We start from the raw sequence: 13,389 nt of genomic DNA on the forward strand, positions 1-13,389 counted from the left end.
TTTTCACTTATACACACTGGGAAAAGTAGATGTCTTATCTATTCGGCTTGTTATACATTTTTAAAGGGTGAAGTTGGTTGTTATGCAGACTCTTGCATTGCTGGTTATTCAAAGCTAAAAAAACATGGCCTGTTTCTCAATAGTTATTGGACAACAAACAATGTTAAACAGGAGACAAGGCAATCTGGGCAATATGTGTTTTTCAACCCTGTTAGTAATACTCAAGCATTCATTATAAATTAATCTTGTGATGATCAGCTCATTGTGAAGAAGGAATCTATACAGATTCCGAAGCATTAAGATTTTTTTTTATCATTGATCAATGACCTGTTCTACTAATAACGCAGAGGCTGCATCGACCAGCTATTTCCCTATCTGGTGCCAGCGTGGAGATGTGCCTGCCATGTACCGGGACCTGGAACGACAGCTGTCGGGTCCCGGCGGCATCAACAGCTCCCTGGTCTGCTCATTGCTGCTGTCATCGGGGCTGTCCCGATCTGCTTTGGGTCGGATCTGGGACATTTGTAGCCGCACTGTGCCCGGGTCATTCACACAGCCTGAGCTATACGCGGCTCTCGCTTTGGTTGCACTTGCTCAGGTGAGTGATGATCATGTTAATGCACCTAGTGGTCCTGAATCTTGGCATTGATGATGATGATGATGGTGGAATAAAAGTTACCTCTAGGACCGCATGTATAGCTGACTTTGAGCATTGTAGACATCAGGAAAATTCTGATTTTACAAAAGTTTAATGCCAAACATTCCACATTCCTGTTGCATTTCTATGATCATGGGATGCATCTTCCGTTGGGGCATTCCTTCACTGACCGAAATGCCACCGATCTCTGAGGGCTCGTGCGCTTCGCATCGCACAACACGCTTAGATAAGTAGCCAATGAGTTAAGGATGAGGAGGGATGAGGGGTTATACAAGTCTCATCGCAGTTGATAATGGTTCAACGCAGATGGATAAGGTGCCGAAGAGCAATAAGGGCTTATAATGGTTGCAGCAATTCTGATAAGTAAGCACTGATAAAGGTTGATAAAGATAGGACAAAGTCCAATAAGGTTGATAGGGACGGATAAGGGTTGGATCATGTCCTATAAGGTTTATAAGATCCATCATTAAAAAGCACCAAAAAGACGTGGAAGAGTAAAGAAATTGCAAACGGAAGTACTGACTCCCAACTTAACATTTTATTTGTAACAAAACAGAATAAGTCGAAAACTGCAAAGAAAGGAGAACAGAATTTCTCTTACGTGTGCACAAAAACACGTGGCAATCCCATGGCTGGCTAATCAAGAGCTCATTCACAGACTCTCCTGTAGGTATGACACTTCTGCCTGTGACAGAGCTATTGAAGATTGACTGATACATCTTCCACCTTCCAAAGACGTGTAAAAAGCTTCCATTATTTCTCTTGTTTTCTGAGCACGTTGTCTGTGCAAATCTCAGTTCCATAAAAAACGGGTTTACAACAGGTTTGTACAACGGACACCTGTTCGTACCTCAGGCTTGTGTGAGAAGTTTCTCTCACATTTTTTAGGACCCTACATCATTACAGAACAAACGGCGCCTGTGAACTACCATGTCACTCCTGTTGAATTTTCTTCTGACCGTCGTTCCGAGATTGTTCATGTCTCAACTCGTTTGTTCAGCATTCCTTGCAAGTCAAAGTTGCGGCTGGGCTGCCCGCTTCAGTGTGTGGGGGAGATTAGTGTGAGCGCTGCTTCTGCATTTCATCTTCCTCATCTGTACATACTCATCATCACCACTCAGGGCCATATTAGTGGGTGGCTTGCCTACTGAAATTAAAGAGACCTGCAGCCTAACCATTGTCTCTCAATATTGATGCATATATGATTGTGACAAAGCTTTGTTATCCCAGCTGTTATGAAAACTTGCAAGTTCGATCTTTTTTTTTACATTTGTCGCTTAGTGCAACATTAGCATTTTTTGCTTTTCCTTAGTTTCTACATGTTGTAAATTTATTATAATAATTATTGCTAAATTCTTGGCAGCAAGTATTAGTTGTTTGCAACAGTCATTTTTTTTTACAGTGATATGACTGCCTTGTTGCTTTCTGTAACATTATTTTGAGCCACTCTGTGCCATAATAATACACCAACAGAGTAAAATTTGTTTTGTGTATGTGTGTCAAATAATCAGGAAGTTCTCCTTCACTCCATCTCAGCACCTATTTCATGAATTTGTATATATGAGGGTGAATCGGAAAGGATTTGCCCCTATTTTGTTTAGCCAAATTATGGCTGTAAATGCAAAGTCAACATACCATTCCCAGCGGTGGACCTTTCTTGGACCAGCCCAGCCTTATCTGCCAGTAGCTTCACGGCATGGCACTGCTGTCAGTTGTTGAAGATGGCGGTTGTGCTTCACATGTTCGCAACATACGAGCAACGAAGTGTGATTTGTTTTCTATGGAGCAAGGGATGAATGCCCATCGAAATCCACAGGGAAATGCAGCCCGCATATGGGGAAAGGTGTATTGTATTAAGAAAAACCAGCTAAAAAAGGACGCACACGGCAAACGTCAGAATACAGGAAAGAAGCTGGATGGTCTTGTATGTTTCCTGTGTGCGTCTCTTATTGGCTGTTTTTTTTTTCCTAATACAATAAAACATGTTTTACGAGGAAAGGTGTCTCGCTTTGAGAAGTGTGAAGTGGTGGTGTTGTAAGTTCGCAAAAGGACGTGAAGACTTTCATGACAATGAGCGTTCAGGGAGGCTGCGTTCGTCACTGACTGACGACATTTCCCGCATGGGTGCAGTGGTGAAAGAAGATCGGCATGTGCACCTCAAGGACATTTCCCAGGAGCTTTCAGAGGTTCAATAATGAGCAACACATACACATTGGTACACACCCGGCAACCTAATTTGGTGTCAAAGGGGGTCATTGAATAGGGGCCCATACCTAGTTGTACATACCAGAGACCCAAGTTGCCATCAAAGAGGCTCATTTTGGTGCATCACATACCCAGATTTACGTACCCAGTGACCCAAGTTGGTCTGACAGTTGGTTTTGAACCCGGTTCCCCCAGCACAGCAGCTTAGTGCTCTGCCTATTTTACTATAAACTAGCTAGTGACCCAAATTGGCGAGAAAGAGGTTACACGCGGACATACACAGAGATTTAGAGACTTATCGCAAACTGGATGCTTTGGCGGTAAACCGGCACCATACTTCCGAAGAATGCTGTTAGCTTTAATACATGTCAAAGTTCATTTACTTCTGTGCAATATATTGGCCAGGCCAGAGCTTCACCTTTACTTTGCAGCAATGCCCTGATGCATTCTTTATCTTTCTCTCCACTTGCAGAAAGGCTACCCACCCGAGCTAGAGCTGCTTTTCCGGTTGCCACAGCCCCCAGTACCCATGTTTGCCCAGTCCGTGAACAATGTCTGTGCCACTTCGGGTGGAACACTCCCCCAGGCATGGCCAAGCCAGTCTTCGCCGTCACCTTCCCCACCAGTGCCACAGCAGCCCCCAGTAACTTGCTGCCCAACATTCCAGGCCTCAGGTAGCCTCTTCCCCTTGTCCACTGCGAGTCCTTTGCCACCAGCACCAGTGTCATCTGCACCCACCACAACATACATGTCATCGCCTGCTGTGAAACCTCCACCGGCGGCACAATCTGTTCCTGCTGCAACATTCATGAGCTCTGTCCCCACTACGCTTGTGCCGTCCGTTCCTGCAACGTTCGTGTCGTCTGTTCCCGCAACATTTGTGTCATCTGTTCCACCGGTGAAAGCACTTGCATCGTCTACACCTGTAGTAACACTGGCATCGTCAACATGTCCAGCGCCAGTCACATCGGCTGTGCCGAGGTTGATGGGGCCCCCTGTATCTACAGTGCCACCAGCTCTGTCATCACATTCGTCGGTGACGTTTGTTTCGGCCACACCGCCTGTGCCCAAGGGGTCGTCTGCTGCCTGCAGTTTTGTCGGGGCATCTGGCGAATGCAGTGGTGCTCTGGGAAATGGTGGTGTGTTTGTTGGCTCTGTGCCATTGTTGGTGAACCATGGCTGCCCGCTGCCTACAGAACAAGTTTCCCGGCACTCCACACAGCCCACTGGTTCAGGTAGGAGGAGTGAATGCTGAACGAAATCCTTGCTGCTCAGTTCGTGCCTAACAATTAGGTTCCATTGCACCAGTCTTTTCAGTACGGAGCATTCTTCTATTAAACGATGCAAGATCCCCTGCACTTTATTTGTTAAATGGGACCTTTATAGTAAATTTAAGTAATGAAGAAAAGAGTGCAAAAATAGTTTCTTTTTCTTTTTCTAAAGCCTTTTTGCTGAGAAACAAATTACCTGAATGTTACTACAAGCTTGCTTTGCCGTAGCGCTTTTGTAGACAATCTCATGTTTCATCAACAATGAGGACGTGCTATCTGTGCCATTGTGTGCTTGATAAATAGGCGGTTTGAAAACATAGCATGGATGGGTCTAGCATGGACAGACCCAGGTCGTTTTGGGGCAACCTGAGCCACTCCTTATGCTTACTGTCGAAGAGTCGATTGTTGGTCACCATGGGCCCAAAAGTGTGCCATAGAGAAAGTGGAAGTCATATTAAGGTGATTGTTTTGAACATATGCTGGCCTTGTGGCCTGCACATGTTAATGCTTAGCTTCAATTTTCGGTCAGGCTAATACCTACTGCATCACAATTGTGTGTTGAATGACACTTCAGTTCCTGGCTTGACAGCATCTATAGAACTTATTCTGACTGAAATGTACAGCTCATTTAGAGTGAGCACCGTACATCAAACCAGCCATAACAACAGTAAGCTCGATGCTCATTGAGATTGATACTTTTGAATGCCAGTGGTTCTGAGAACACGCTTAACCTTTTAACTATTCAAGTCCTTTTCAGGCTCGTGAATTTTAGCTAATAGACGTGCCTTGCCAGGTTTGCTATGTTCTGCTTGCTAGCTTCAAAGACGCAATTCCTTGAAGTTCCTTAATTTGCTTCAACTTTCGTATACTGGGTTCCATTTAATGTAATGTAACCCATGTCAGTGGTGCTTAGTGTAATGTGCCTTTGTGTGGACAGATGAACTTAACGGGTTGGAACACCTGTGTTGATCTGTATAGTCTCCATAGTTGTCTATGTTAGCCACATATTGTGCACTTTTTTTTTTGAAATATGACCTTGTAGTATAACGTTCTTAGCTGTCTTTTGCGAAGTTAATTGGTTTGGCAGTTAGCCGTATCAGGAGTTCCCTTCGCAGTGTGAGTACCTACCATGTCCGCTGTTGATAACACCTGCACTCTGCTATGTATTGCATCTTGCACTCATTTTTTTTACCCCAACTGCATTCTTACGAAACTGGGCAGTTCTAGAAAAGTGGGTTCATGTGATAACTCACTTTCTGGAGTAGTGGGTTCAAAAATGGGGTGCAGGGTCCAGTTAACATAACAGCATAATAGCACCTAGGGCACCTTCTTCAGACCAAATTCACTGCAGCATTCCTTTTTTGCATCTCATTCATGAAGAATCAGATGGCCCTGTCTACTTTTGCTTATTTTCATTTTCCATTGATGACTAAGTATCAGCAATAATTTTTTGCTGATCTTAAGGTCTCGGCCTCGAAACTGTCTGGTGTAACAAACAATGCAACCATTGCTGTGAATCTTAGTTCTTGGCTATTGAATGGTACCATCACCTTCGAATTCGGTGATGCAGAACGCTCTATTAAACTGCTAAGAGCTCCTCTAAGGACGATACATCTAGTGTGCAGCAATCACTTTCAATGCCTGCTATGTAGATAACAGGAATGCTATACTAAAACTGTATTGTAATGGTAATAACCAGCTTGTCTGATGGTGGGCTCTGTTTCTTTGCATTAGGAGACTTCGACGACGACTTTGATGACTTCAAATCAGCACCGGAACGGGGTCATTCACAACAGCTGCCGCCACCTCTTGTAGATGACATGCCAAGACTGTCTGCTGATGAGCCATCGCTCATTCAACCTGTCGTGCCCAACAATGCTGAAAAAGTAAATTCGCTTCCAGACTCTCCGCGGTTAGAACCTCCCAAGGTTACGACTGCGAATATGCACAATTTGCAGCTATCTAAGCAGCGAAACAACATTTGTGAAAGCCCTAAGACGTTTAACTTTGGCCTCAAAATCAACTTGAACGCTCTTATGGCTTCAAAACCCCTGGATTCTCATCCTGCTCCCACACGACCTCCTGTTTCTGCTCCGTCAACTAACAATAAAATGGTGCCAGAACAAGTACCAGCGTTAGATGATGATTTTGCCGATTTCCAGACAGCATTTCCTGAAAGTTCCAAGCCATCTGTGCCCTCTGAGGATCGGTACAGTGTGTTCAAAGAACTGTGTGATGATGGACCGTCATTGTGGAATGTGATGGATGATCCTGCAAGTAATGCAAAGGACACAAATACAAGAACGGACACCACGGACTTTGGTAAGGCTTAGTGCCTCTTGATACCCCATCATGGGCACACTACCCATTTTATGAGAATGGAATGGTGCAAAATGGGAGCCAAACAACTCTCATGTGCCTAAACCTACCAAAGAATAACTCATGTGTGTTTGATGTTTCCTTATGGCAACCATGCACATGAGAGCTTCAATGAGTGAAAACATTTGATCTGAGCTCAGCGTCAAACATAGACTGTGTTACATTGTCAGTTCCTATATCACAAAGCTGACTTCAGAAGAAAAGCAATAGTAAATTTGTTCAGTAATAAATTTACTGATATGATATGCCGGGGTATATTAACTACCGCTTTTGACTACACTCTGTACTTAAACTTCTGAATTGCTGATACCTCATTTTTTTCTCTCCATTCCCAAAGTATAAAATTGAAAAGATAATAAAGGCAAGAATGAATTTTTTAATAAAGCTATGCTGTGCAGGCAGTTAACAAAAAAATCAAATTGCCATACCCTGGTCATATCGGTTCATTGACATTGCAGTATCTTCATGGTAATAGGATGACCTTGCAAGTAAAAAATTAAGATAAGCTTCAAATGTATTAATACACCTGAAATACTCTATGGTCACTTCAGAGTGTCCACTTGCCATTCCATACTTTGTAAATGCAATATACATTCTTGTGGGCAGTGGCTTTCATTGTTTCAAAAAGCTAAACAAATCATAACCTAAAGCATTCTGGAATAGCATAAAAATATATTTCAGCTATACCATATGACACGTTCAATCATTTCATTGCCAATGTTTATTTAGAAGATCGATGCGTTGTGTGAGGCGCACTGCTGTAACGTTACCGATGACAAAAATTAATATATATAGTACATTTCAAATGTCACCAGGTGTCTCAGCAATCCAGGCTCAAAAGTGACGACAGCATATCAGAATGTGATGCTAAATGTGTTTATATGTGGTTAGGCAAACAAAAGATGCATTTACCTGAACAAATTGGAGAAATGGACTCTTTGTCCACATGCATAGGGGTATATCGCAAAAGACATTAGGAAGAAGAAATGGAGTCGGGGCAGGACATGTAAGGCGTATTGCAAATAACCAGTGGTCTATTGGAGTCACAGAATGGGTGTCGAGGCAGTGTCTAGGCAGCAGTGAACAAGGTGGTGTGATGAAGTTAGGAAATTTTCAGGCCTAACATGGTGTCAGCTGGCACAAGATAGTGTCAGCTGGCACAAGATAGGGGTAATTGTAGATTGCCGGGAGAAGCCTTTCCTCTGCAGTGGACATAAATAGGCTGATAATGATGATCATAATGATAATAGAAGTGCTGATGTGAGCATGTACCCGTGTTATTTGAACAAAGTAGTAGTTTTTCACATTCGTGAGAGTCCCCATGGACAATAACAAGACTTTAAAATGCATTGCATCACCAGGATATTCTTTTTGGCGTATATTTAGCAGCCACTTGATCATTGAAGTGGTCTTAGTAAAAGTATCCCAAGTAGCGCATCTGATGGCTCTTTGTATTGTTGAAAAAGTTTTATCAAATTACATTGTTTTAAATGAGGAAAAAGTTTTTTGAAGTTGTCTCCCACTGGTTTCAAAATTTGCAACATGTTTTCTCTTTGGTGCAAAACCTCTTGATGGCATATGTAAAATTCATGGATACCAAAGTTCCTGTGCTGATAGAAGGTTGTATATAGGGATCTTGCACTGCTTTAAAGTCGTTTTTACTTACCACTGCATAAAAAAAAGTTTTCTTCACCGCTACGGCAACCTCATGCAGTCAAGCAGAACGATACCACCCCATGTTTTTTGTTTATCGATCTGCTTGGTGTCTTCACATGGCACTTAGAAATGCATCAGCACTAATGTCTTTACTACACGACTTCATCAGTACTTCTTTTTGGGCGAATTGGTTTATCTTGACTACCTAACGTTGGGAAAAGTGCAAAAATGAAAAAAGATATTCATTACATTAAGATAAGTAACTACAAGTAATTCTATGAGTCCACACAATCCTGGTAATAACACTTCAGTGCTGCATCTGTAGTGAGACGAGGTGTTTCCATTCTTTAAAAGGAATCTCTCTGACTTGACTTCCTTACTCAAACATACATGGGTGATGCAGAAATGCCCACATCAGGCAAACACTGAATCAGCCTTAATAAAGCATCTTGCATTTAAAATAAAACAAAACAAATTCTAGTGTCTGGTCAAGGCATTTTTCTCATTAAGGGCCTAACACATGTAAAAAAAAATTGGAAATCTTGAAAAACGTTTTTATAAGTTTACAAGTTACTGCACTTTTGTTAACAGATCCTGTTAGCACTTCTGAACATAGACAAAATTGGAAAACGTTGGTTGCGCTTTTTAGACAATCACAAGGAAGGGAGACAGGACAGGCGCAAACTAACAACTGAGGTTTATTCAAGAAAAGCACTTAAATATCAGACCAAGCCAGCGCAGGCGCTTCAGGGTATCAGCAGCATAAAAAGAAGAAAAACCCAAAATCAGAACAAACCAATAGCGTGGCTCACCTAAACATACTATCTAGAAAATGTGCCTCCCTATTGTAAAGTATGACCGATGTGTCGCTGATGCATGCTTGTACCTTCTTTTTTATATAGTATTACTCAAGAAGTTCTCGTGCTTTCTCATTATTGCACTTGCGCAGGATCTTAACCTGGTTGAGCAGAGGCCTGCATTTATGGTCTAAGCGATGCATGGGTAAATGACGTTGCTCCCGGTTTATAATTGATCTTTCGTGTTCTCGCATTCGCACGTTCAAACAACGGCCCGTCTGGCCTATGTAGATTTTGCCGCATGTCAGGGGAATCTGATAAACAACGCCAACTTGGCAATCTGCATAGGGGTTCTTGTGTTTCACGCCGCAGCCACGTTGCTTCTTTCTGGCGTGAAGTCTCCCAATGCGGGCGCTAAGGTGACTCAGCTTGCAGGGAGCCGAGAAAACGAGTGGGACACCATGCTTGGTTGCTATCTTCTTCAGATTATGTGCAGTTCTGTGATTATGTGCTGAATCATATGGTAATAGTTGTTTTTGTGTGCGAGGGCAGAAACAACTACAAACGTGCTCTTTTCCAAAGGTAAGTTTGAGGTCAAGGAACTGCAGAGTGTTATTGACAGTTTCCTGGCTCTTTTAGAATTTTATCTCAGTGCTACTTTTATCACCTTTGACAACCAAACCTTTTTGCAGCGACAGGGAGTGTGCATTGGGTCGTGCGTGGCACCAGTTTTATGCAATATCTTTTTATCTAGTATTGACCGCACCTTGTTTGGTGTACTTGACAAAGACAAAGTAGCACACGTTTTCAGGTATGTTGACGATTTTCTTGTGCTGCTGAAAGTACGAAATGATTTTATGTACGACGATGCCATTGCAGACATTTTAAATCTCTTTGAGAATAATGCCTTAGGTCTAACCTTTACACATGAGCTCCCTGTCAATAACAGAAAAGAGCACGTTTGTAGTTGTTTCTGCCCTCGCACACAAAAACAACTATTACCATATGATTCAGCTCACTCTAAAATCACCAAAAGGGCCATTGCTAAACAGATTATTGAGCAATCTTTGAAGAAGTCATGTACGCATGCCATGCAGGCTAGCTTCGACATGCAAATTTCTAGGCTGAAAGAGGCTGGCTCCCCTGATGTGGTTGTGCTGGCAGGGGTTGAAACGCTCGAAAAGAGGCTAAAAGCGCACCAAAAAGTAAACTCTGAAGTTGCCAACAAAGCTTCAAAGCCAGTTGTAATTCCATATGTTCACAGAACTGCACATAATCTGAAGAAGATAGCAACCAAGCATGGTGTCCCACTCGTTTTCTCGGCTCCCTGCAAGCTGAGTCACCTTTGCGCCCGCATTGGGAGACCTCACGCCAGAAAGAAGCAACGTGACTGCGGCGTGAAACACAAGAACCCCTATGCAGATTGCCAAGTTGGCGTTGTTTATCAGATTCCCCTGACATGCGGCAAAATCTACATAGGCCAGACGGGCCGTTGTTTGAACGTGCGAATGCGAGAACACGAAAGATCAATTATAAACCGGGAGCAACGTCATTTACCCATGCATTGCTTAGACCATAAATGCAGGCCTCTGCTCAACCAGGTTAAGATCCTGCGCAAGTGCAATAATGAGAAAGCACGAGAACTTCTTGAGTCATACTATATAAAAAAGAAGGGACAAGCATGCATCAGCGACACATCGGTCATACTTTACAATAGGGAGGCACATTTTCTAGATAGTATGTTTAGGTGAGCCACGCTATTGGTTTGTTCTGATTTTGGGTTTTTCTTCTTTTTATGCTGCTGATACCCTGAAGCGCCTGCGCTGGCTTGGTCTGATATTTAAGTGCTTTTCTTGAATAAACCTCAGTTGTTAGTTTGCGCCTGTCCTGTCTCCCTTCCTTGCGATTGTCTAAAAAGCGCAACCAACGTTTTCCAATTACAATGAACCAACTTGCCCAACAACGCATTCTGATAGACAAAATTGATATACTCTTGCATGCGACTCGAAAAAGTATCATTGTCTTGTAATAAGACTATTTCAGAACTTCTGTAAACAGCTTGGAAGATTATGTAAGCTGTAACAAAATATGGCGTGCTAGTTCATATTAAAATTCTGTATCGCTTGTCGTTTGCAGAACTACAGTATTAGTTTTTGTTGCAGAGGTGGTTGCAAACACGATGTTCCTCTATTATTTAGTCTGTGTTTATTGAAGCTAGCAAGCAAGAAATTTAGGGCTGTACATTAAAAAGCCTGTTTCCAACTGTCACTAAATCTTGACTTTTTCTTTTAGATACAACAGATTTAGTAAAAACCAGTTTAGTGGCTCAGTACGGAGAGTTTTTCTGCATTTCACATGTCTTCAAATAAGAAGGATAAGAACAAGCTTCCTTTTAAGCATACTTTATTGTTGCCAGATGTGCAACTGCCATATTGTAACATCATTCTGAATGCCTGCACTGACTAAACTAATTGATCCTGTGTAGCAGAGAGAAAATTGATTATTAGAAAACAAGCATGCGGAATGTGTTTAACAACTCAACATTGGGTTTTGTATTTATTTGTATTTAACTTCACATTGCTGCCATGATGTCGACGTGTACCTACCTTCATCATTGAGCCACAATCTTTCCATAGTATCTGTACTCCGTTTCATACCTAGCTGGAAATTCCACAGAAGCTATCTTAAAAAAATTTAGGTGTATAGACATAAAAGGACAGAAACGGACAGCACAAGCACCATTTATATAAATTTTCCATACAAAATATGGAAGCTATGCAAGTAGTGTGGGCATAGGCGTCTCGTGGCACTTTTTGCAGTGCATTTGCTCCTGACTTGTAATGCGTTCTATGGAATAACTACTTAATTTATTTCAACTACAACTTGTGGACACAGGGATTTGTCAAAACATGTATTATTGGTGCACCTTTGTGCTGGCTCTTTGCGACATGGTATAATATGTTTTTGGACCTATGCGGTGTGCTGTGGCCACTGGTCACGGAAGCATGTCGTTCTTCACATTCACCGATAAATAGGTTTCCATCTGCAATGCCTTCCATGCAGTAATTATGTAATATTTTGTGACTAACGTATGTGGCAATGTTACATGGAATGACATGATGCATACCTATGTTTTTATTTCACATGTGCCGGGATGTGTTTTAGACATGAATGCAGCCAATGAGAGCAGACTCTCAAGCATTCGTGGCATTGCTTGTGATGTATCAAACACAGTAAATAGCCTCAAAAGAAATTTGTCTGAACAGCTGAAAAATGCCACTGTTTTCAGGTTGTCACAGTACTGAGACGTGGCACAACCCGCTACCAGATGACGATAAGGAGGACGAGGAAGACTTTGGCGACTTCTGCCACGTCCAAGTGGTCCCTCCACCGGCGCGTACATCTCCAGAAAAACGTGCACACATGTTGGGTGATCTCCTGTACAATCCTGGACCCTTTTCATCACAGTCCAATGACACCATCTCTCTAGGTTAGTTTTACCTGCTTTAATGGTGCCCTAACAGCACGAAGAGATAGACACACATAAAGATGAAATGGGACGCATAAGCCGACACATTTGTTTGCTTGGTTATTTGTTTATTTACTTATTTATTTATTCACAGCACCTTACATGCTCCTCAGTGGCAAGGGGGTGACAGGAATAATTCGAGTACATCTTATTTATTTACTTCAATAATGCTGACCTGAGTTTTGAGGCCTTAGGTAGTAGTGGGCATCTGTACACAAGGAAACAGTGTACTCAACAAAAGCACAAAAGATGTTCTGTGAAAAATATAATGCGTCCCCTGTTAGATAGGTGCTACAATTACAGGATAGGGTCACTCAGCATCTTATGCCATGGAGAGCGTGCATGAAAGAGTTCTCTGTTCGGCATTCAACATCATTGATGGCAAGGCACTCTGATTGGTTATAGTTTGTGAGAGAAGAAGAGTTGCAAATGCACACAAAATAACAAATAAATATATTCGTGAATAAACATAACACCGGATTATTGTCTTTTAGAAGGATGTGCACGAAATCTCACATCGACAAGCACATTGAAATGTCAAGAGAAGATTGTACTTATGATGCTCGTGAATCAAACTTCAATGCGAGTGGTGAAAAATAAAGAGGTAGGGAACTAAGGTATAATATAAAAGATTAAAATTTAATTCAAAAGTTTGGGCTTGTTGGTATTTCATTTCTGGCCTATTAGTGCACAAAATACGTGGGAACAGTAAAAAAAGACGCATACACTTTGTCTGTATCTTTTGTACTGTTCCATTCTCTTTTGTATGTCAAGGCTAAAAAGGCAGAATTGAAAAATGTAGTATGTTTGTTTGTTTGCTATATATATATATATATATATATATATAATGTTAGTTTGGTTACAAAATTATATTGAGTAATACTGTCTTGGAAG

General features: G+C 41.9%; 1 protein-coding gene across 1 annotated transcript in view; it reads left to right on the forward strand.

Moving 5' to 3' along the window:
* Positions 1–13,389, forward strand: part of LOC142560046 (uncharacterized) — a 31,141-nt gene that overhangs the window by 7,717 nt on the left and 10,035 nt on the right. Inside the window, exons 4-7 of the mRNA XM_075671818.1 lie at positions 348–598; positions 3,336–4,098; positions 5,869–6,456; positions 12,256–12,456. Of these exons, the coding sequence (XP_075527933.1) occupies positions 348–598; positions 3,336–4,098; positions 5,869–6,456; positions 12,256–12,456 (1,803 nt within the window). The remainder of the gene's footprint in view (positions 1–347; positions 599–3,335; positions 4,099–5,868; positions 6,457–12,255; positions 12,457–13,389) is intronic.

The sequence above is a fragment of the Dermacentor variabilis genome, chromosome 10 (genome assembly GCF_050947875.1).
Source record: "Dermacentor variabilis isolate Ectoservices chromosome 10, ASM5094787v1, whole genome shotgun sequence".
Classification (NCBI taxonomy): Eukaryota; Metazoa; Arthropoda; class Arachnida; order Ixodida; family Ixodidae; genus Dermacentor; species Dermacentor variabilis.